General features: G+C 49.2%; 2 protein-coding genes across 2 annotated transcripts in view; one reads left to right on the top strand and one right to left on the bottom strand.

Moving 5' to 3' along the window:
• Positions 1-418: 418 nt before the first annotated feature.
• rbm41 (RNA binding motif protein 41) lies at positions 419-3,347 on the bottom strand. Its single transcript, XM_029847897.1, has 7 exons — positions 3,198-3,347; positions 2,394-2,510; positions 1,987-2,188; positions 1,557-1,761; positions 913-1,385; positions 674-821; positions 419-598 (listed from the first exon to the last, which is right to left on the bottom strand). The coding sequence occupies exons 1-7, from the start codon at positions 3,203-3,205 to the stop codon at positions 480-482; spliced, it is 1,272 nt and encodes a 423-aa protein (XP_029703757.1). The 5' UTR covers positions 3,206-3,347; the 3' UTR covers positions 419-479.
• Positions 3,348-3,867: 520 nt separating this feature from the next.
• klf8 (Kruppel like factor 8) overlaps positions 3,868-25,102 on the top strand; it is a 28,853-nt gene continuing 7,618 nt past the window's right edge. Inside the window, exons 1-5 of the mRNA XM_029847898.1 lie at positions 3,868-4,031; positions 4,158-4,266; positions 15,908-16,219; positions 22,570-22,824; positions 22,904-23,138. Of these exons, the coding sequence (XP_029703758.1) occupies positions 4,240-4,266; positions 15,908-16,219; positions 22,570-22,824; positions 22,904-23,138 (829 nt within the window). The 5' untranslated portion in view covers positions 3,868-4,031; positions 4,158-4,239. The remainder of the gene's footprint in view (positions 4,032-4,157; positions 4,267-15,907; positions 16,220-22,569; positions 22,825-22,903; positions 23,139-25,102) is intronic.

Here is a 25,102-nt window from a genome sequence, read left to right as displayed (position 1 = left end):
ATTTACTTGGTCAGTTGACCCAAATGAAAAGTACACTAACTTCATATATTTATTCACAGTACTTATCTTTTTCTCCCACAACTTTAAATATCTCTGTGGTGTGTTTACAGGCTGCTGTAGCTTTTTTGTTTTTCATAGATCAATTGAGACGATTAATTAGTATATATATATATATTTATTTATTTACAATTCCTGCATCATTTTTCTGTAATATTAACTTAATTTTTTTTCTAAATTAACGCTGATGTTGCTAAATGTCTCCATCTAGCGGCCACAACAGGAAGCTCAACAAGCTGAGAGTCACTTCCTGGTTTCGGACGCCAGTTTAAAACTACTGTCAACAATCAAGTGGATTTAAAAAATAAAAAAGATAAAACGATTAGTTGAAATATGAAAAAAATGAGGAAGAAGACTGAAGTCATGTGACATATTTTAATGTAGAAAAATAAATTAATGGCAGCACATAATGATTGGAGACGTTATCTGTTGACCTGCTTCTCCTCTTCTTGTCGTTCATGACCAAACTCCACCACCAAAGGTTTCCCCAGGCCACGATATCCGTGGACCATCTGCAAAGCATTCTGGGCCGTTTCGACATCTGTGGAAAACAAACAGACGCAGATGCAAGGTCGTTCTGCGCTCGCCCCTCATCTGTGGTGGGACATATTCTGACCTGGTAGAGTGATGAAGGCCTGGCCCCTCATCCTCCCGGTCAGCAGCCGGTACAGCACCGGGGGCCGGTTCTCCCTCTCAAACCGTGAAAAGAGCGCCACCAACTGGGCCACTGAGGCCTGTCTGCTCAGGTTCTTCACACAGAGGACCTGCAGACAGGAAACTTACCTCAGTCGCTCAATATGAAAACCCGGTTTCCATGGGAACACAAGGGAACACAAAAGATAAAACTGTTGATACCTTCGATGGTTTTCCTGGCTGGTACTTTTGGAATCTTGGGATACTTCGGATTCCTTCGTCGGATTCACGATTTTTTAGGATTTCTTCATCCAAGATCGTCTCGATCGCCCCGGTGATGGTGAGCGGGCCATCTGACCCCGCCCTCACCGCTCCGTGCAGACTCCTGATTGGTTGGTTTATATTAAGCTGGCGTGGAACAGGAGGAGGTGGTCTGTCGTATCCAGCCTGAACTACATCCGACTGAGACTCAGACGAAAGTGACGCAGTCTCGTTCTGCTCCTGTGGTTCAGGCTGATAGATGAAGGTCTCTTCACTACTCCGGGAGTCTCCTGATTGCACAGATTCAGTTCTGCTAGTTTCTTCCTGTGATGCTTCAGGTGAATTTTGTCTGTCTTTGGTGAGGACGTCTCTGTAGAGACACCCTACTGGGTCAGGAGGTGGATCCCCCTGCTGGCCGCTCTGGTGATCTCCATCTGTGAAGGACAAAACTTCCATCTGCTTTTTCTGAGCTGGACTCTGGAGAAATTTAGGTGCACTGACTTCATTTTTTGATATTATATGTAATGTTCTTATTAAAAACTCCACCAAGAGTGTAAATAGTAACCCACGCTATTGAATATTCATGCATAGAGGCAACTCTGAACCTCTGTGATAAAGTGCTGTGAGGAATCCGAGACGATCCTTTCCCTGGAAAAGCGCCTGTTCTATCTCCATCTCGCGGCGTGATAATGGCTGGCTGGTGGCAAACCGCTGAGGGCGGGACAGCAGCTCTGCCCGGGCTGCGATCTTGTCCCTGATGACCTGCAGACGTTGTTGTTTCACACCCGGAGCTGCATGAACACCGTGTGGCTGCGTGGTGACAAAGCATGTGGTTAAATAAACACATTTAAAAATCCCGTTAACACAAACCAGACTGACACATTTACAATGCAGGACTCTAACTGGGACCTGACCAGTGTCTGCTGGTGTCTAAATCTTCCCGACAACAGTGAAATGCTGTTTCTTAGATGATACCGTTAGTATTTATTATTCATGATGATCAGCTGTGCACCCTTAATAAGCGCAGGTTTGTACCTTCTCATCCTGCTCTGATGTTTCTCTCTTTAGCCACAGCTGGATCTCAGCATCTGTGAGTCCCAGCTCCCGCAGACTAACTAGCTCCTGCTCCCCGTCCTGCAGGGCCTGAAACTGGGACAGGCTTCTCACTCCAGCCGCCTGCTCCCCAAATGGCCGATAGAGCGTCGCCGGGGCGAAGCACTGCTTCTTGGCTACACATCTGGAACAGAAATAAATGCAATCATTTGTGCATCATTGTGGACTGAAAAAGAAGGAAATGAAAAAAAGGAAACACAAAACGCTAACAGCTCATTTGGAGATTTTCATGATCGTACATCTGCAATAGGCTCTGGGAATTAAATACAAGATATACGGTTGCAGCTCAACAACAAATCATCGTCTGGAGATCCAAAGGAGTTTCTGACCGTTCGACGTCAGCCTGAGTGTGGAGCTGCTGCAGCAGGAGGCTGTGGAGCTGCCGCTGGCCTTCGGTCTCCTGGTCGTCCAGCAGCGGGCCCTCCTCACAGGGCTGCCGGCTCACTCTGGACAGAGGGAAGACAGGCACAGCAGGAGATGTGACACGTTTTCAGGGGACTCAGGACATTATTCTGTCCTCATAAGGGGACTCCTAGAATAAAAACTGTTATCAGTAATTAATTCTGACTCCCACACAAACAAATAAACACGACATGAAGAGTTAGTTAGTGGCAATATGAGGTCCTATTATCATTAAAGAAAAAATTGTAGGGAACAACCAATGTCAGCACTAATTGGAATAATTCGGGTTTGAAAACAGTAGAAAAGGCTGAAAATGGATTTCACACGCTCCACACGCGTTAAATTAAACATCAACGCGTAAATCCAGATATAAAGTCTATTTCTAATGGTTACATTAAAGGTCCAGTAAACGTCAGTGTCGGACGTGAAAGAGAATAATTGCTCGAATAAGACAACAATCAGTGTTAAACTATAAACTGCGTCTAATTTATTAAATCAAGTTAAATGCCTTATAAATCTAATGGCACATGGAATTCGATTTGTGAAGGCGAGCTAACGCTAGCTCTTAGCGATATTCATTTCCATGATAACAGGACTTTAGTGAAGCGAAAAAATATTACACAAATTAAATCCTCTCATTTTTTTCTGTTATTACAAAACTTACAAACAAACGTGTTTCTTTAAAATACATATTTTACAAACTACCGTAATAAGCTAACAGCTTTGTTTACCTTCGCATAGTTCCGCTTGGTATTTCCTGTTTCCGTTACATTGAATCATGGGAAATGTAGTAAAATCGCCATTTGTATAAATCGAATAAAATGATGCGACACGCTTAATCTGGGGCACTTTAACATGTTCGCGTTTTAAAACGGGAAAAATTCTCAAAATACAAATTTTCAAAATACAGATGTCTAAAATAGATGGTTTTATACCATGGGGGATATTTTAATCCAATGTCGTCTAAAAAGATACTAGATTTATTGGTTTGTACCCCGCCCTGTTTGTTAACAAAGGGTGTGGTAACGAAAGTGCGATTTTTCAGGATGCATGCTTGAGTTAATGGGAGATATTTTACAGAGTGTTTTGCTGCAAAGCCTTCCTCCGTGCGTATATATGCACGCTGTAAACCTCTTATTGTCGCCCCCTCCCCGTCCAGCTCAAGTGTCCTCAATTAGCCTGCTGAGTGACGTCATTAAGGTGACATGGGTGCCTCCCACCTTTCAACCGCTGCAACATGGCATGGATAGATGGGGACGACGTGGATTATAGCTGCTCCTGCAACTGCGATTTTCCAGGCTGCCTGCACGCATGCCTGCAGCCGGTGAGGGTCGGGTCGCCGGCCGCTCCGGCTCCTCTGCAGGGCTGCGCAGCTCCTGACTGACAGAGAGATGAGGGGTGGGGACGAAGGGTGGGGTCATAAGTAGGGAGAGGCGGAGGAGGAAAAGGCAGAGAGAGAGAGCCCAGCCCTTGAATACACGGCAACAACAGAGAGAGGAGAGGCGCACCGAGAGACCGGCCGACTCCAAGTGTGGAAGCCGTGAAAGGAGCCTTCGACGCCGCTGGTATGAACTGACCAAGACAAGGCTGGAAGTGACAGGGATCGCGCTCCAAAGCCCGTGCAATTTCATGTAAAGGTGGGGGTAAAAACACCCAAACCCTCCTCTCTCTCTCCCCCCAACTGTTCACAGAGCTACACCCAAAGACCCGGCCGACCCCCCTCCCGATCCTGCTGCTCCACCCCTCCGCCGCTGCACCGCTCCGGCAGCCGAGATGCACACGGAGACCCGTAACAAGAAAGTAAGTGCACCTTATTGACTTTCCCCTGGTGGCTGTCAGCGTGCGCGGATGCCTGTGCGCAGAGCCGACACTGTCATGTGAATGTCACTGTCACACTCAAGGTGTATCACAGCTTTATTCTGCAATTAGTGCCAGAGTTTTTGCAGCGGAGCTTTGCACGGACACGGCGCGGGGCGCGTTGACGCGTCATGCAGGGACGTGTCTTCTCCCCCGTGTGCGCGTCGGAGGTTAGTTGGGGTTCAATTGGAAATGCTGTGTGATCTCAGAGAGGCTGAGAGGAAACGGAAGGTACAAACTGCAGCTCGTAGGACACCATCTTAGCTTTTAAAGGGCCAGCAGCAGCAGCGGCAACCGGGGCTGCAAACACAACAAGCCTGGGAGAAGAGCCAGGTGCTCAGCCTTCAGATACACCTGAACCGGGACTCCAGTCAGACTCAGTCTGGCAGGTGATCAATCCGTGTGAGTGGTGTTTGCAGGAGACCATGGAGATCAGTTCACCCAGAAAGACCCACCGATGTGCCCGACCTAGCGGCAACATCTGATGGTTTTTGTGTATAGGATGGAATTCTGGCTTAGATTACAGCGACCAGTACCCGACAGTTTTGTTGTCTTGGATCAGTATTTTAAAACTATGATCATCGGTGACGCGGCAATGGTACGAAAAAGCCATTGTTAATCAAATGGACCCGTTGTTTTGTACCCATAACATAAAGATTCTTGTGGCCCTTGTTGGCTACATCTCCACTGCAGTCTGGTAAACAGCTAAAACAGCTAAAATGCTAACTTACACCAGGTTGTTTCTCATTGTGGCCCCATTTGGTCCTCTGTGGAGGACCATCTATCCTCTTACAGGTGCGTTCAGAACTAGAAAATCACAGAGCTCTTCCAAATGTTCCCAGTGAAATTTGGAGCAAGTTAGCGGACCCTGAAGTTCTATGAAGGGTCGGCCTACGCTCTGGGGGAAACATGTGACCGCTCCACTCAATAAGGGGCTTTTAGCACCAAGTGGAAACCAGTAGCCACCGTCCCCAGCCTTGTGACTGAAGACGCCCACTTTTACCCCAACGCTCGCCTAACTGCATAATCTGGCAAGTAGTAGCCTAACCACAGCACACAAGCTTCGAGTGCTCGGCGCATGTAAAGAGTCGTTGCCATGGTTACCCTCGGATAATTAAAATTAGCCTCAATTAATCCATTAGCCGGCCTACAACGGCGGCATTTATGACCCGGCCTCACGTCAGTAACGCGGTAAATGCGCACGAGTCAAATGGAGCAAATCCACAGGAATCTGAAGGAAGTAAGAAAATCCCCATAATCCTCAGCAGCGTTTTACCACAGTGAAATGGGTGTGAGCTGAGCAGAAATAATTAAAGCCAACGATGATGTCACCTTTCAGCTCTGGCCACCAGGAGAACTTTAACTCAGGACAACGGTGTCCACTAGACCAGGGGACACGAGCCCTCGTCAGAGCAGCGCAGCTAACTGGCTCGTTAGCAGGGCGACTGACCGGAGGATTCCTGTGCAGAGGAAAATCATGTAAAAAGATTCGATCCATTAAATCCGAAACATTCCCCGTGCTTTGAACACTTCCAAACGTGGAATATAAGGCTGGATCGTGTGCAACAGCAGGCGCATCAGCCTGAACTTTGACCCCTTTGAGTTGGATTTTTTTTACAGGTTGGAAACGTAAACACCCAAAACCAACATTCTATCCTTTCCATGTGTTAAATAATGAAGAGAAATTTTACTTCCAGTCTTAAGTGACCGAAGTGTGTGTGTGTCGTAGATGCTTCTAAGTGAGGACCAGGTTGCACATTTCACTCACAAAGTTAGGACATTTGGTCTGATCCCCACAATTGTAAAGGTGTGTGTAAAGGTGTGTGTAAAGGTTGACGTTAGAGGTCAAGGTCAAAGGTGAAGTGAGCCTTGAGGTTAGTTAGGATGGTTGGGGTTGGAGGCAGAAGGAAGGAGATGGTTTATGTCTCTGAAGGTCCTCACAAAGATGAAAGTGTAATGTGTGTGTGTGAAAGAGATGAATATGGAAAACATTCACTATCTCAGTAGTTTGGTCAAACTTTGTTCAGCCAAGTTAATGATTAGTCTCTCTCTCTCTCTATCACACACACGCACACGCACACACACACATACACATATATAGAGTGAATGTTATTGTTCTATCTTTATGCTGATTTTTTTAAAGAATTATCTTTTCTGATGTGACCTTTGCCACGATAAATCACACACAAACGTGAAGAGACTCTCGCTGTGTGACGGTCCCATAGACTTCAAAGTTGATGGGCTCCTTGGTGGTCTGATTGGGGGGTCTGATGGAGGTTTGGCTGTAGCTCGTCTGGCTTTGTTAGCACGTTAGCACTGTGTTGTCTGACGTAAATAGGTCACAGATATTAACCAGGTCGTTAGTGTCGCTGACCTGGGGGCAGGTGTGAACTTCAGCCCTGACAGGTGCGGAACATGAACGGACGCTGGAGGACAAATTATACCTGAGCTAATATTGACAGTTTAACGTCAACTCTTCACTTACATGTCTCCACTTGAAGGATTTGGAAGTAATTTTCGAACTTGGTCTTTATTTATTTGCTTCCTCAAACATGTTCAGACCTCTTTTGTGAGCAGAGTTGATGGAGCTGTGGTGTGTGTGTGTGTGTGTGTGTATGTGTGTGTGTGTGTGTGGGTGTGTGTGTGTGTGCGCGTGTGTGTGTGGGTGTGTGTGTGTGTGTGTTACAGTTACAGTTACAGTTACAGCCTGGAACTGTTCTGAGTGTCAGATGTTCAGACCACTGATGTTTGACAGGAAGCAGGTTGTCAGATGTTTGACAGAGTTTTAGGCAGGAGCTGTAAATAGAGTTGGATTCCATCAGAACTAAAGTGGAGTCAAACCTACGTCCTCGTCGCGTTCCGAAGAGGTTAACGCCGAGCATCGATATTTTCAAGTGACCTCGCCTCTGTGGCAGTCAGCTGTTTCAGTATCTCAGCGCCTGAAACCCGTAAACTCCGGTTTTTCTCCCAGTTTGGTGTGGAAGAACGTGACTGGCAGGGCCTCGACCTCGACCCCGCGACCTTCCAGAAGAACCCTGAACGCGAGCCAGGCCTCATCATCCGACGCGGTGTGGCTCATTTCCAGGCTCAAAAAGTCTGAAAAGACAAACTGAGGACTCAAAGGTGGAGAATGTTGGTGGTTTACCACCACACTTGGTGGAGGGTAAAGAACAGGGGGAAAACCTGAAGAGAAGCATCGTTACATCAGGTTAGCTGGTTGCTAATTAGCTGCTGGCTCCAGAGGAGGGTTAAAGCTGTTGACCCGTGGAGCTGTTGCCGTCTCACTGTAGCTTTTTCCCCCTGTCTGGGCTGGGCAGCCTCGCTCAGGCTGGCCTGCCCCACGGCTTCAGCTCTATTTTTAGAGCCTCAACAGTGTTTATATGGTAAAAGCAGAGTAGAGCTGCTTGATTCTCCTGCCGTGGAACCAAAATTCACCCCCGATGAGTACAGGGTTCAAATATGTGAGGCTTTGGTCCCCACTGGTGGATGTTGTCTCTGCACAGAACCCCAGAAAAGCCTCTTTTCCATCACCTGTTGGCCGGTTTGACTGGGTGTTCCGACAGCAATCTAAATCTTAGCGTAGCAAACAAATCAACAAATAACCAACAGAAGCCTGATAAAACCATGATAAAAAGCAGAGTGGCTATAGAGTTGGTAAAAGTGTCTGACATCAATTATTCATTCTTTAATTCATCACCATTAGCCGGCTGTAACGGGTCGTGTGCTGTTAATTCCAAAAAACGGATCAAAAGTGTTTGTTTCTTTTGGCACGCCTGTTCCAAGTGTTGCCAGTCCCAGTTCCTCGACTATAAATTAATCTTTGACAACAACACATGGCATTTGCATGTTAACAAATATTAATCGTCTTCTGTGGCAGCTGCTGGGTGTTTTATGACTCTGAACTGGAGTCCTCGGAGTTTCCACCGTGTTCCTGTGAGTTTCACTGGGAACCAGTTCAGGGTCTGGTGGTGTAACTGACTGTTTATGCCCTGTGGGGGTGATGAGGAAGTGGTGAGGTTAAGGTTCTAGGTCATGAGAACGGACCTGATCGAGTCATTCAGGCTGGTAGCCGTCATTGTGGCTACGCTAGCATGTTAACGTGGCGGTCCCCTCCATTACAGTGAGCGTCAGAGTAACTTTTAACGGACCTTCACTCAGAAACCGTGAAAGATTGACGGATGAGAATCACGTGTTTAGCATTTTTTTTTAATTTTGGTTGACCTTTTACAAAAAAAAACCAACCCTCATCCGTTATCTGCTATAAGAAATCTGGAAAAAGGTTCAAATTGACAAAAAAAATATTTGTATTTAACAGTAGTGGCAATTAATATTACCATAACAAACATTAAAAAGCTTGTGTGCTGTTATGTTAGCAACCACTGCTGTTTACTGGTGGTGTTTCCCTGGATTGGAACGCACATCCAGTTTAAGATTACTGGTGAGCTGGAAGAACTGGTCCTGTTATTAGCATCTACGGCGTGCCACGCCCACCAAACGGTTAACAACAAACACCTTCAAAATACTTTATTGACTCCATTAATAAAGGGCGTCTTTAGTAAAGAGAGGAAAGGACAGGAAGTGTGTGTGTGTATGTGTGTGTGTGTGTGGGGGGGGGGGGGGGGGTGTCACCTCAGATTAGGCCATGATGCCGGGAGAGGTTGGGGTGATGCTGGTCGTGGGTGACCCCCCTCCCCCCCCCCATTGCCACCACCTCCACCAATCATGCTACAGTCATTAGTGGCGAGGGAAAGAATCTCGTCGTCATGGCAACGACGGCCACGCTGCCAAGGCAGCCAACAATGAAGAGAAAAGGGAACGTTTGAGGGGAAATGGGAGGGTGGGGTGGGAGTTGGGAGGAAGGAGAGGGGGTAGAAGGAGGGGGAGTTCAGTGTGTGTGTGTGTGTGTGTGTGTGTGTGTGTGTGTGTGTGTGTGTTACCTGGTGAGGCCAATTGAGGCTGGATTGTAACTGGAATTGGGTTGAAGGTGGTGCAGGTCAGCTGATGGTCACATGACCGCCTGCGGACGGGTGTCAGCGGACTGGTTTTTCGGAGAGTGGACCTCCCCCACTTCAATCTGTGGAATCCTCTGCACTGATTCTGTAAACAGACATTTCCCAGTACAGACGGGAACCTTCGCCGCGTCTGATTGGCTCGGGGTGACGTCTTGTTTGGAGGGAAAAGCTTCTTCTTCTTTGCAATTGTTTGGTTTGTGGTGTTGATAGAAGCAGGAGAAACGTCGCCACTGGCTGCTTCTCTGAAATAACAGGAGGATACCCAACGTTATTATATCAATATTAGAGGGCTTGCTAATCGTGTTAGCGTGATAGCTTGAATCTTAGGTGGGTACTTCTTCCAGGTCAGTAGAGGTCAGGCGCCAGCTGAGGTCTGACCTGAATGAGAGTGGAGCTGCGGGGGGTACTGCTCACATTCATGTTCCAGGGCTCACAACCTGGGTCCAGGCAGCGCTGGGCCTCTCCACCTGAGCGGCACATGCCGTAAGTTCTGGGAGGTTTCTGGTTATGTTTGTGAGATGTTGTAGAGTCGTGGGGACTCGGGACTCCAGTTTAAAGCCCAGGCACACGCGTGTTGTAGACCCGACTGTTTTAAACCAGATTAACCTGTTGCCTGCAGTGTGAAAATGGTCTGTAAACATATTTGAATCCAGGAGTCTGCTGGGGCGTAGAGGGCCGTAACGGGCGTGACGAACACAAAATACCTGAGGGTGAAGAAGGAGAGGATGTCCATCTGGATCTGAAAGGCCGTTGTTGGCGTTCGTGCTCCTGTATAAACGTGCTCCAGTCTGGCCGGGACACCGGTGTGAGCGAGAAGATGGAGCGGAGCGATCTGCTCCAACAGGAATCTAATCTGCGTGTGAGTGGGGTTTTGGCACGTTTGTGCTTAGACTGGAGCAACGTGTGTTTAACACACCGCAGAGCACTCTACCTTTGTCTGGTGTGTGTGTGTGTGTGTGTGTGTGTAGATAAGAGGGCGTGGTGGGAAGTGTCAGCCAGCTGTGCGTCAGCAGGGCGGCGTGTGATAACAGTCAGCAGTGAGACGCAGACACGCCCGGCCCACCTCTGTTCTCCTCAAATGAAGATTTTCCAACGTAAACCTGCAGGAGCAACTTCAAAGAGGAGGAAACGTTGATGAAGCGCATGTTTCAGGCATAATGAATAGCATCACCTTGGAGGAGGAAGTGGGCGGGGCTTCTGGGTTGGCTTCCTCTAAATCCAAACAATCATCAATTGGACTTTATTCTACTGTCTACATGAAACCAAGAAGTTATAAAAGGTCTTTTTCCTGTGACGTGTTTTCATGCTCGTGACATGTTGACATGTTGTGTAACAGCTGTGACCTTTGAACTCTGGCAGCCGGCACGATGGCTGAAACCCTGAAAGAAGAATTGCAAAGAATGAAAATTGCTTCTAAAATGGCCGACTTCCTGTTGGGTTCAGCTCATTGTCCCGAGAGACTCTTTGCTCCTCTGACCTTCAGCCTGCAGGTGGGTGGCGCTAGTGAGTGCCGACTGTGTCCTTCTTGGATCTGTGTGAGCCCCCCTCGCGATCCGATGGAGCCTGGCCCTTTAAGAGGCGGCCGCCTGTGCTCGACTGAGGCGGGGGTGGTGGTGGTCGGGGGGGGGGGGGGGCTGTCGGGGAGTGGTTGGGGAAGGAGATAAGTTTGTCTCTTTGGCTTCGCGTGAGGGTGTTCCATTACAGCATCATGTGACCACCTTCACCTCTGCGTCTGTTTACAGCTTTATTATTAATGAGGACTGATCAGAAAGGAGATGATCCAGAAGTCGAGTGTGAGGCGGGTGGGGGGGGTCATAGCTGGGGTGGCGTTCACTTTCTGAAGAACGTCATCAAGATGGATGTTATGTTGAGAAGTTCAACATTCAAAAGTCAGAATGTCTTTAAAAAAACCAACATCCCTTACCTTTGACTCCATCCATCCAGTTTTAGATAAGAGTGAGACATCTGGGTCTTTTTAATGGTCTTTGGGCGCATTGGGAGGCGAAAGACGAAGAGTCTGATGACGGAGAATGGAACGGAACTATAGAGAGCAGAATAAAATGATGCAGGTTATCTTTTTGTTTCAAAATATCCTCATCACTTCATCTTTTATTTCTGAGCAAGGGTGGAAAGGTGTGTGTGTGTGTGTGGTGTGTGTGTGTGTGTGTGTGCGTGTGTGTGTGTGTGTGAGACTCCTGTTACATGAGTTGTGTAACTTTTGGAAGCACCAGTGGAAACCGATGGGACCTGACTTCTCCTCCTCTGTCTCATCTGCTCCACCCCGTTGTCCATATAATTAGTTACAGAGGTGGAGCTTTCTCTGACACCCCCCCCCCCCCCCACACACACACACACACACACACACGCCCCACCCCCCCCCAGTCCGTGCTTGAACTCATCATGTCCAAGAATCAGCACCAGCTCAATTCATCTCTTGTTGAAGGTCAACTCGCAGATAAATTTTAGTTATTAGAGGTGCAGCAGGTGGTGTTTTGCTGGTTGGAGGTGTGAAAACATCTCGAAGAACCGGGCTGAGTTATTGGGTCGAGGGCGTGTCCGGGGCTGAACCTGCTACGTCTGACAGCATCTCTGTTCTTGTAAGAGCGGAACGTGCGGCCTTTTGGAGGTGTGGAGCTATTAAAGGCTTCCCAGGAAGGAGTCCCACCCTGTGGAACCTTTGGAAAACCTCCATGTCTGAGTTTTCTGCCTGGCCTGATGCGGAGTCAGGCTGTTTCCCCAGACTAAAAAAACAATTCCAAATGTAAATATTCAAACGATGGAAAATTCTGGGCGCAACTGCTGCGATGGCGGAACCGACAAACGGTTCAGTGGCGTCTATGGCGCCTTCCTCGGACCTTCTGAGGGGATCATGGGATGACCTGCAGGAACCTCCCCATGGTGGGGAAGTTCCAGGCGACACCCTGAAAGGTCGGTCATTTCGGTCAGGCGACGTAGCGGCTAACTTCTGAGAGGAAGCTGGTGGGTCGCATCTCCTGGACCGGCCCCACCCTCAGGAGCCCACCCTCTGAACCCGAAGATGCCATGGAAACAGACACAACCTGTTTCAGAATAAATCATCGTCTGTCAGGCGGATTCTGAGAGGCAGACGGCATCGACGGTGTGAACTGAGACTGAACCCACAGCGGAATGAGCCGTCGCTGGGAAAAGGGGGAAGAAAAAGCCTCCTGCCCTCCGTTAAATTCTCCCTCCTTTTCAAGTGTGAAGACACCGAAGTCGATTCAGTGAGATCGCGTGACCGCCAGCCCTCGAATGAACCTGCTGATGCTTAAATTAAATAAGTGTGTGTGTGTCTGTGCACGTGTGTGTGTGTGTGTGTGGGTATGTATGTGTATGTGTGTGTGTGTGTTCTTGGGAAAATGGCTGCGTGTACGTCCATCATGGTTGTGGGCACAACCAGATGTGAACTGAGTGTGATCAGAGTGCGGCTGACTGGGGCAATCCCCTACCCCCACCCAAAACACACACACACACACACACATACACATACATACCCACACACACACCCACACACACACACACACACACACACAGGGCCTTGGGGTTTGCAGCAGTGTCAGTGTTGACCCAGATAGTGTCTCTCGCCCGCCCTCTCTCTCTCAGCACACTGTAAAAAGTCCGAACCGTACAGTCTTCTTCTGCTTCTGTTAAATTCACTTTATCGGTGCGTCTCAGGTCGTGAGTGTGGGTCTGTGAGCACCGGCAGCCGCAGGATGTTTTCATGGAGGACAGGTGAGGACGAGACAGAGGTCAAACACGAGTTTCCGCTGATGTCATGACGTTTATGCAGATGGGACCGTGACGCCGGGACCGAAGGCTGACGAAGAGTCGACACCATGAAGAGCAAATAACAAGATCTAAAGTCGGTTACCCCCCCCCCCCAAATCAGCATTTTCTTCTGGCACAAATCTGCCAGTGTTGAGTCAGAACTCTGATTATTGTGCATATTGTTGTAGCTGAAAATGTTCCTTGTGCAGATTAGCTGCACATTTCCTCAGTTTGTGATAAAATACCGTCTCTGTTTACGTCTCAGCCCTCTCGATCCCCCCGTACCGGCTTCCTGTGGTGGCATCAGAGGCTGACAGGGTCACACCTACTCCACCCCTTTTATTCCAGGAACTGAATAAGACCCCTCCTTGCTCTCTCTCTCTCTCTCACACACACACACACACACACACACACTTCTCCCAGCAGATGTGGCTCAAATGGGATTTGCTGCAGATTCTCCATGTTTGCTTCACTGTTTCGGCGTATTAGTGTGGGTGTGGCCGAAGTGTCAACGCAGAAAGTTCAGACAACAAATAAAAGTTTCTTTCCCCCCCCTTCCTCCCCCGACTTTGATTTAGTGTTAAGGGCGCTTAAATCCCACCTCACTTGAGCTCCACTTATGGTTATTGTGAACGATGGGAAATTTATTTAGAAATCCTTTTTCATCCACGTTCGGCTTGAGTATCTTGTTACGCTGATCCCAAGTGCTCACATGTGCTGTTAGCACACAGATGCTAATGCAAGACCCAGAAAGGCCTGAAAGTGAGCTAGGCTAACTGTGCTAATGACTGGTGTTGGCAGAAAGAGCAAAATCTGTCTTTGGAGTTTTATTTATGCAGCTGAACTATAGTGGAGCTAATTGCTAACATGCTAAGTATGTGAAAACATGACAAAATCAAAATAATTTTTGATCTTCCGATTTAAAGTGAGACTTACACTTAATTAACCAGCAGCTGGTTGAAGGGGCGGGGCTAGGGTGCCAAGGCCAGGAACCTTTTGTCATGAAATAATTCCACCTCTGACTGGATGACTTTGCCTTTTTAAGCATGAGAATGAGTAAGGTGTGTTCGCACTGGGACTCGGGGTGATCCTTGGCCGGCCACCCCTCCTCCGTGCACCCCTGCTGCTGCGAGTAATAAGAAGGAAATCAAATCTCGGAAGTGTTTCCTGATGTGACTTTTGTGTGACTTTTGTGTTTATGTATGTGTGTTAATGCTGTGTGTGGGGGGATTTACCTTTGTATGGGGGCACAGAGGGGCTCTGTCCCACCACAAAGGCCACTGAGAGGCCTGTGTGTGTGTGTGTGTGTGTGTGTGTGTGTGTGTGTGTGTGTGTGTGAGAGAGAGTGGTGTGTGTGTGTGTGTGTGTGTGTGTGTATGTGTGTGTGTGTGTGTGTGTGTTGGGGGAAGGGGTGCTCGCAGCCACACCCGGGCTGATTGGTAGGGGCCACACCCCGCCCAGGAATCCTCGTCCCCTGGGTCACGCCTGAGCATCTGGCCGTCAGCATAAAGGCAGACTGACGTCATTTCTTCTTCTCTTATTTCTTCTCTCGTGTCTGTTGAATACGTGGTTGCTCAGGTGTGACCCGGCACACACCTTAACGTTGTTGTTTTCTGCTCTCCACCATTGCCAGCCAACCGCTGGAAAATCAAGGGGTTTTGTTTCGCTATCCAGACGCAAAGCACCTTAGGAACCTTAGAGGAGCCTTCTGGACCTTCTACCGGACTGGACCCAAAGTTCTTGTTGGTGCTGAACACATGAACAACCGTCTTTACTACTAAACATGTATGACCTCAAAAAAACTGCTAGCATGGTGAGAGTTTGTTGGTAAAGGGAGTTTTTTATGTAGACTGTGGTGTGCGACAACTTCTCTATTCTGCTGCGTTCTGCTGCTTTTGCAAATAAGACATTTCGCTACGTGACGAACGGCGGCCTTGCTACCACGACAGGAAGTAGAAATGTGTTTCGGCCTCGACGTGAGAATGATTTTTAGAATAACTTCACACTTCTGCCATCACTTCCTGTTTCAAACTTTTCCACGCATGAAGAACCTGTACGTGCAGCATGGTCAGGGTCCCGGCAGAGGCTTCGGTTCGGCCCAGCGAATTCTGACATCGTGCGTTAAAGTTTTGGCTGAAACTCGGCCCATCGTGTCTGTTTTTGGCAGAATAAAACTATGTGACAAAGACATACGGCAGCACTGAGAGACAAAATGGAGTGTTTCTGCCTCCCCACCTCACCCTGTGTGTGTGTGTGTGTGTGCGTGCGTGTGTGTGTGTCGCCCTGCAGAAAAGGGTGTGTCCGCCTAGCTTCCACTGAAAGAGAGGGAGGGGTCAGTTCACAGCGACTCCTCCCTGCTCACCCCCTCTCTCTGTTATTCTCTTTCACTCTCATTCCCTCACTGGCAGCCTCAGGATTGGGCCTTTGTTTCTCAGCCTCCCCTCGCTTATTACTTTAGTTTTAAGTTTTGTTCAAGTGTGTGTATGTGTGTGTGTGTGTGTGCGTGTGTGTGTGTGTGTGTGCGTGACTCCCTCCCTCACTCTGGGCTAGTCTTTTAGGGAGGGTTTATTTTGTTGCCACTTTCACAGGTAACTCCTGTTGTCATGTTCTTTCACTTTCACTTCCTGTCTCACTTCCTGTCCCTACTTGTCTCTTAACCCCACTTTCGTCCTCAACTTCGTCAGCGTCCCCCCTACTCCCGCCATCGCTCCCTCATCCCTGGACGTTTTTCCAGCCGCTCCTCCGTCTCTTCGCTCCTCTCATCTGCCTCTTCTTCTCCTCCTCAGTGCCAGTCAACTCAGAAGCAGAAGAAGAAGCAGCGGAGTCCGGCCAAACAGAGCGCCCTGACGCATCAGCAGATGCCACCGTCATCGCCGCTGCCCGCATCCAAGGAGGAGCTGCCGGAGGAGGAGTTGTCGGCCACCAGGCCTCGGCCGCCGCCGGAGGGCGAGGAGGACGAAGCTGGTGACGAGCAGCAGGAAGTGGCGTCACAGTCTGTGAAGAAGAAGGAGGAGGTAGAGGAAGAGGCGGAGCCAGACATGCCTGTCGTGCAGATCAAACCAGAGCCGGAGGAGATGGAGTGCATGACAAAGACCAAGGTGAGGAGGGGAAGAACAGGACCAACTGAGGAGACAGAAGGTGTGGCGGTGGGAGGGGCTAGTGGGCGGAGTTTCTATAGGGGTCAAAGTATCGCAGTAAATCCCCCAAAAAGCACCTACAGCATAAAACACGAAGCAACCTCCACCTTTCGCTGTCTGTACGTGAATTTGCATTTTTTCCTCGTTAATCAGTTGATTGACACCAATTAGCGTCGTAGCCACGTGATTGTGGCTGGAGGTCTTCTGACTACCAGCCCTGCGCTAGCGTCTGTGCCACTTCTGTGAACACCTCTCTACGCAACTTCATGGAGGTCAAAGGTCACTGCCGGGGACGGCTGGTTCTTTATCAAGGCAGGAACGCACTCTTCGTGTTTATATTCCTCAGTGGTCTCCTTGTAAATTTAGCCGTAAATTTAACTAATTGGGAGCAGCGTCCTTGTGATTTACGTGGTGTGTGTAGCAGAGTAGCGCTGGTATCGTTCGCCTGACGTCACAGGCGGGTGGCGTAGCAGAACGTTCAAGGAGACCCGACGATGGGGTGTGCCGCAGCTAGGTCAGGGCGTTCATCTTTTTCTTTTTACATTCATCAGTCAACACAAACGTCATCAAAATTCCAATGAAAATATCAAAATTTTCCCCCCAAACCCCAAAAATCAGAGGCACAGTAGAAGTGAAATGAAAGCGGATGACCTCAATAGCACTGCAGCAAATGATGAAAGGAGGAAGGAGGAGGTGCTGGCTGCTCGACATTAGCTAGCTCAGTTAGCTCGGTTAGCCCCGATCGCTCATCCTGCCAGCCTGATGCTGGAGGAAACGGTTCCCCTAAACTGAACCGTGCCTTTAAAACTAATTCATGGGGCTCTTTGGTAGAACTCTGCGTAAACTGTTTACGTCTGCAGGAACTTTATCGGTTAGTTCCTGCTCAGGACGGCTGTTCCTCTTTGTATACTCTGCCTATATTTGGCCGCCAGCTTCATTGTTCACTTCAGAACTTTGGGAAAAAGAAGGCGGCCGGTCCGTTTTCTGACGTGCTCAACGTTCTGACTGTTCCACTGCTGCGAGCTCGGGAACCTTTTTTTAGACATAATCACTTTAGCAGGAATGGTACCACGCTTCTAAAGTTATGCTGAGTCAGGGGTTCGGATGCAGTTCTAAAGGTGGCAGACGACGACGTAGGCGACGAGCGGTGGAGACAGATGAGGAAGGAGTGCAGATGGAGAGAGGAGCGATGGGTGGAGGGTGTGGAGAGTCCGATAAGGAAAGGCAGGATTATGAGTGCCATCCATTTTGTCCCAGTTTGTCTGAACAGCCGGCAGCAACAACACGAACACTCAGACGCTTCCCTCTGTTTTTTCCTTTGGAAAGAATCCCGGAGCTAATTCTCCATCTGACGCCGATGTTTTCAACTGGACAGTCGGCTCAGCATCAGCCCGGAATTATCGGGATCTTAGTCACGTTCTTCCAAAATAGAGGATTTGATAACGTTTCGCTGGTTCCGCTGGGCGTCATTGCACAGAAATTTGCTTTGATGTCTGCAATACAGAACAAAGACGGGAACAAAGAAATCAAAGGACCGTGTTGCTGGTCGGGATGATCCCGAGTCATCCAGCGCTGCGAACACGTACGCAGGCTATCTTTCGTAACTCTGCTACTCGCAACCTTGACCGTGTCCTAAAGCTGCTACCGGCGAGAGAAATCTTAAGACGTAGCCTCCTCACGCTTGGCGCCTATTAAGGAGTCGAAAACGAGGAGTTTTTTCATTTTTGATGCTCAGATTAGAATCATCCTTTGGAAAGAATGTTCAAAAATCCCAGAGCGTGCGTTTCTGTTTGATCCACCTGTGGCACAGGTGGACCCGTGACCCCCCCGATATGAAAGAAACTGTATATTTACATTTGTGATGGTATGTGAGAATGTGGCCAGGCGGGGAGGGGCGTGTTTGGACAAGGAGATAAGGGTTAAAGTGGAATTCGATGCGAAGATCAAAAACACTTCTGTAGCACGCCGGGAACAGGAAACACCCGACACGCCCCCCCGACGGCGCCACTCCACTAAAGTCATGAGGGTGACTGTGAGCGTGGGGAGGGGGAGGGGCCCCACTGCACAGGTGAACTTAAGGAGACGCGAGGACCACCTGCTGATGGCACAATGACCTCTTGATGGTCGATTTAAAGTCACGTAGAGAAGCCCGGGATGTGTAGGTGTGATCACTGAGGCTGGGATGGGGGAGGGGTCTCCGAGTGTGGCCGCATGGTTTGGGTTAGTGCTGGGTGGGGGCTGGGTGGGGTAGTATTGCGTAAGGGTTCATTAGGCACAGGGGTGTGTGTGTGTGTGTGTGTGTGTGTGTGTGTGTGTGTGTGTGTGTGTGACCACACCCCCTGTGTAGCTGCCTTCAGTTTCCTGTCCTGAAGATAAAGTCTGCAGGAAGTAAATCCTGCTGGTATTCTCTCCACACACACACACACAGTCAGCCACACACACATTCAGCCCCCCCCCCCCCCCCCACACACACACACCTTAAAGATCCACATGACGCCCAGGAATGAATTTGTCTCTCATTCAACACTACTAATAAACGACGACACTGGTGGGATGCAGGTTTGTCCTTGATGAACTCGGGACAAATTATTCCCGTTTGCAAACGTAAATCGCGTTAATACGAGCAACGGAATAAACTCAGAATAATAAAACGCGGCCAGTCAGGCGGTGGTTATGCTTTTGTTGTTTATTTGTACGGCGTTCCGGAGACTGAAACAATAGGCCGATGCAGGTGAGCCCCTCCCATCAGGTGATGCTCAGGGAGTCTTGAGTTTTCCCGGAAGAACAGGAATATTTGTGAGAACCGTCTCAGGAGCTGATTTACAGACGAGCCAGAACGCAGAGCTGCACGCTGGAAACATTCGTCAGGCTTGTTGTGGCAAAAGTTTGTTGCCAACTTCCTCAGATTTGTCCTTTCTTTTTCCCGAGACACACACACACACACACTTTTATCTCATTGCACCTCTCCTCTCATCCTTCTTCTCTTCCTCTCTCATCCACTCACTTCACTCTCTCTCTCATCTCTTTTTCTCGCTCTAATAGGATATGTTGAGGGAGGCTCTGCTTCCGCTCGCCCCATCGCCATGGCAACCATGGCTCTGGCGGGAGTTGCCGAAAAGACCGTATAGCCTGACCCCTCCCCCCCCTTCCTCCTCCACCTTTCCAGACCAGCCTCTCTAACTCACTGCTTCAGCTAAAGGCGAACACACACGTGCGCACACTCACACGCACACACACACTGAATAGCCCTGTAATCTCTTTCTTTCATACACACATATACAAACACAAACACACACACACACACAATGACTCCCTCTGTGCGTGTGAGAGAGCATGAGTGTGTGTCATTGATGTATGCACATTAACAAGACTGTTGTCCTCCAGTAAATAAGAGCACTCATGCACAAAGACAGGTCACAACACACACACACACACACACACACACACACACACACAGGCCTATTAGCTGTGCTTTTGCCAGGAGGGTTTTCCTTGCGTGTTGGTCACTGTGTGTATGTTTGTTTGTGTGTTTTGATCAGCCCATCCATGAAATGACGCAATTTTTGCAAATTTTTGGACCACAGAGAGATGAAGATGACGATGATGATGACGATGATGATGACGATGATGATGATGATGATGATGATGATGTTGTGCAGGCAGACAGATGCGGCTCCCTCTACTGGTAGAGGATGATGTCATAGTTGGCTGTCCCTGTCTCCTGGCTGAAGAGCAGCAGCTGTGTGTGTGTGTGTGTGAGAGAGAGAGTGTGAGTGTGTGTGTGGGAGAGTGTGAGTGAGTGAGAGATGTTTCCTGGTCCTTTTTCCATGTCACCTACAGAAGAGTTTTCAGACTGGGCTGTAACCAGATTAGCCATATATACTGCGACCGGCCAGCAGGGGGCCGGATCCTAAATCTGTATCTAAATCTGTTCAGGCTCCAGATTTAGTATCCTGACTAAATTCCTCAACACTGAAGAGGTGCTCTGTCCTCTGAGCGACACTGAACACATGTTCTCTGCAGATGCAGGGAACTATGGGCGACGAGTCGCGAGCTCGGTTAAGTAAGGAACCGCTGGGCTCCAAGCCCCGCCCACACGCTCTACCCTGCGTTAGCCACAGCTGGATACAAATTCAGGCGCATTCCTGCGAAGCTAAATAGGAGCATGCTGGGAATTCTTCGGGGAAATTAATCCAAGAGTTTGACGGAACAATAAGGGGAAGCGAGAAGTTTGACAACTTGCACCGAAATAATTAAAGTGCCTTTGATTTTGATTCATTGGTGAAGGCAACGCAGCAGAGACCTGGAGCTTTAGTTGGCTTTGAGAACATGGCTGACAAGATTAATTGATGTGTTTATGTCATGGAGATCAATCTGTCTGTGTCAATCTGTCTGCTGAAATAACCCTTAGTCGGAGATTCACCACATTTAAGCTCATAATAGGAAACCTGTCAGCTCACGGCAAATGTGTTTCTACCAAAAACAAGATTTACACTAGCTAAGGCATCGCAAAAGCTATTTTCTAACAAAATCATTACATATGTAAAAATATTAGAGCTTTCTTTGCAGCTTTTGCTGAGCTAATTGTAATTGAGGGAGAAGCGAGCAGTGCGTGCTAGGTCACATTAGCCGGAGCGCCGAGCTGGGATTAGCCCGCTAACAGGTGGGTGAGCAAGAGAGATAAGATAACAGCAGGGTGGGGGTGTGGTTGATGGGGTGTGGGGTTCTCCTCCAGTTGTCGCTTTCTGCCATCTCATCTCTCACACTAATTCAATAACTTTTTGTTTGGTTGAATGAAACATTTGTGACACGACTGACATTTTTCTGCTTTACGCTCTATTTTTAGATTTTTCGGGTAGATCTTTTATTGTCCGATTCTGTAAAAACGAGTCTTTGGCTCCACAGCGGCTCCGGTTTCAGAGGCGTCTCCCAGAATCCCGGCAGAGATTCAAGTTGGAATAATCTAGTGAAACGTGGGAATTCGCAGCATTCGGCTTCTCAAACTTCTTCTTCCTTTGGGGATTTATCGGAGTTTGGACTTAATCTGAGCCACCTAAAGATGGGAGCGAGGAGAGCGGGTGGGCGGGTGGGAGTGAAGCCAGCGGATGGATGAGAGGGTGAGGTAGAGAGAAACGAGGGCGTGGCCGAGGTAAACGGAGGGAACAAAAGTGGAACGATCGTGAGGAAAACGGGAAAAGAAAGGCGGGAAAAAAAGACTGGGTGGGACGAAGTGATGGAGAGATGGAAGAACTGGAAAAGGATGGGGGGGCAGTGGAAAGTCTGATAGCTGATAGCTCCCAGTTTCCATGGCAACCCCAGGCTTTTCCCACCCACTCTGCTTTCTTTCTCCCTTCCCTGCCACCATCAACTCCCTTCACTTTCACATATTTTTTTATTTCTCTTTTGTTCCCCCTTTTTTGTCTCCAAACCAATTTAGTGGCCCTGTTTTGTGGTTTCTATGCTACTGTTGCTGATGCTAGAACTTTCTAAAGAACAGTTGTGCCCATTTCTTGCATGACCTGGATGATGAACATAAAGGTTCTGGAAGACGACCCCACGCTTCCCTTCTGGAAGGTTCTGAATCGTGCGGAACCGCCGATCGGCGTCCATTTGCATCATAAATGTCACATGACACCAGGCGGGATGTTTACCAGCCTCGGTATTTATGCTGTCTCGCCGCCACTGCGCCGAGGCTCCTGCGTTATCGGCGTGGCCCGAGCATGGGGCGTTGCAGAGGCTCCGCCCACCTCCTCGCCCAGCATGCTCAGCTGACCTGGAAGGCGGCCAGCGGCTGGAACGGGAGCTCCCTCCTGTGCCAGCATCTCTTTCTATACCCAACCCTCCTCGCCGACGCCCCTCCGCCTCCCCCAGACTCTCACACAGCTACCATTGTTCCCGTCCGGCTCCATGGCAGCTGAGGCTCGAGTGGCTGCGTCGCCCGGCCCGACTCGCCTGAGGAGGCTGGGAAAAACGGATGCAACTGAATGCATCTGTGCAAAGCCTTTAAGGCCTAAATGGGCGACGCGGGTTCATCTGTTTTCAGAGGGCCGGTTCACCGTCTCAACACTCGCACGTCCTCAACATTCTCCCGACGTTGCAGAGTTATCGATGGGATTGGTGGGATTGGTGGCCGATCGTGACCAGCACTGGCGGACACGTCATGCCGGGCGACCTTTCGCACATTTACACGACACGGATCTCTTCGAGGGATCAGATCCTTCGACCGTGTTAACATCCACACAGGCTGGAGCCTTCCCGCCACTGGAGCCTCCTCCAGGCCACCATTTAACTTCTCTACCTTTGCGCTCCAGGAGGACGACGATGGCGAAGACTACGGCCAGCCGATGCACCTGGAGGTCAAACTGGAGCAACCGGACTTCAAAACGGAACGCACGTCACCGGAGCCGGATCAGACGGAGCCCGTTGACCTGTCGCTCAACAAGCCGCGTTCCTCCTCAGCTCAAGTATCAAAGTCGAGCGCCACAGTCAACCCTGCGCCCAGCAGTACCCAGCCCAGCCTGTCGGCCACGCCGGTCCCGTCTACAGTACAATCCATAGGCTCCATGGTAACGGAACCCCTCCTTCCCCACTGAAAGTGCCATGAATGAACCATGCATTAACTCCACCCTCCTCTCGCCCCTCCAGGTTCTCTCTCCAGGGTCGATCCTGGCCACTCAGGGCGCCGGCGGCCAGCAGATCCTCCACGTGATCCACACGATCCCCTCGGTCAGCATGCCCAGTAAGGTGGGCCAGCTGCAGACCATCCCTGTGGTGGTGCAGTCGCTCCCCGTCGTGTACACCACCGTGCCCACCGACGGCGTCGCCACAGCAGCCATCACGGTTCCGCTTATAGGCAGCGATGGACGCTCCGAAGGATCAGGTGAGTGCTGCGCACCCTAGTGGCAGGTGGGGGAATTACCGCTAACCTGTATCAGCTGCCAGGCTATCAGGTCAATGTTGGCATTGTATCAGTAGGTAATAATTCCACTCATTTCAGGCTGATCTCACTTCAGTCACCTGCTGGAGTGAAAATGTGTGGCAGCTATTAGCCGGCAGTGGCAGATCCTGGGTTCGCATGTCAGATGTTAGCTAGGAGAGGTGAACAATTACAACCAACATTAACAGAGAAAATACTCTTTTTCCGCCAGAATTCATCCCATCCCCAGCTAATAATAAAAATTAGTGATAAAGGTGTATCTGTGAACAACGCTGTAAGTGTGAACAACGCCTAACAGAAACACTACTTCCTGTTTCTGGTTGTTATTTTCACTTTTCTACCTCAGACTGCTTCAAGTTGCTTATTTAAATCAACACATAAACATTTTCCTAAGCTTATATCCCCAGTTTCTGCAAAGCAGCTGTCGGCATCAGCCCACTACTATAAAGTAGGTTGGCTTGTTAGCATATCATCGCGCTAAGAGCTGCATACTTGACGTGTTTGTAGCGAAGTAGCTTCCGTCCAAATCAACACCCTCCGATACACACCGTATCTGTGACTCATTTCTTTTATCTGCTGTTTCAAATATTGAAATATTATCTTAATAAATAAATGTTATCGTGGCAGTGAGGCGGAGATGTTTCCATTTCCACATTGATTAATGATCAGCGGGTCTCTCTCACCAGCGTGTTTGAGATTAGAACCAACGCCCACCCCCTGAATGCCGGTCTGTCATAAAGCTCTCCATGTTAGCAAGCGTAGAAAAACGGATGTCTGTGTGGCGTGTCATGTTTTTGCAGTTGTCGTAGCTGAAAATGTTTGAGTAGCAGCACAAGTTTCCCAAGTAACAGATTGACTTGTGGCCAAGGGAACTGCCCCAGATTAAATTGTCCATTTTCAGCAAATGTTCGCAGCAGGCCGGTCAGGTCGACTGGCGTGGAGCCGTAATCCATCCCTAAACAAACACGAGGGGAAGTGGACATTTGCTCTGGCAGGTCTGGTGCAATGGGCGGAGGCCCGTTGCACAAACTGCAGTCAGGACTTTTTAGTGTAGTTCAGGCGTTTGAGAAGAAGTCTCACCGTTTGAAATGTTCCTTTCCCGCGACACTAGTCGGGATGCTAACGTTAGCGCTAACCTTCTTGGGGTGTCGGAGATGATTCTTTGTTCGTCTGCTCCTCATCACCCGGATGGATTACAGATTAGACAGTAACCCCCCATCCCCACGTGTCTAAACGGTCTGAACGGTGCTACGCCGTTTGTGCGACAGGGAAGGGGCGGAGCCAAAGATGAATCCAGACTGGGAAGTCTGATATCGGTACCTGGTGAGCAACAGCAGGAAGGAATTGGTTCTGTTTGGTGACGGGAGGATAGGTGGGTGGAGGAGGGGTGTGAATGAACTGTGGGGGGGGTGTTAGGAAGGGGGGGCACAGGGTCATGAAGGTGGTGCTGCTGCTGAATATGAGGTGGCTTAATTGTCTCCAGGGACAAAGAACACTTTTTTGGGGCCTGACATCCCCCCTCCTCCTCTTCCCCAGTACTCCACCCAAATTCCTTGTCACCCACCCCAGCCACTGACCCACCCACCCCTCCCTCTTTGCTCTCTGTGAGCTGGACTTTGATCAGTATGGCTGCCACATTCCTGTGGATGGAAGAGTCAGCGAGGGGAATGGGAATTGAAGTTCCCCGTCGTTTTCTGCTCCGGGATGAAGATTCCACCCATTTTTTCCCCACCAGCTTGTTGCATTCATTTATTTTCCTGCTCAATTGCAGAAACCCGGACTGGTTCGGACTGGAAAACTTTGCAGCTTCCTTTTTGCTAATTTGCTCATTAGCATGTTCTTTGTATCCAGTGGGAGGCTCTTCGTTAATAGCTGTTCATCCTCCTGCTGAGATGGTTAAAAGAAAA

This window comes from Takifugu rubripes, chromosome 15 (assembly GCF_901000725.2).
Source record: "Takifugu rubripes chromosome 15, fTakRub1.2, whole genome shotgun sequence".
NCBI lineage: Eukaryota > Metazoa > Chordata > Actinopteri > Tetraodontiformes > Tetraodontidae > Takifugu > Takifugu rubripes.
The sequence above is the reverse complement of the archived record's forward strand: the minus strand, read 5'-3'. Positions and strand labels throughout refer to the sequence as shown.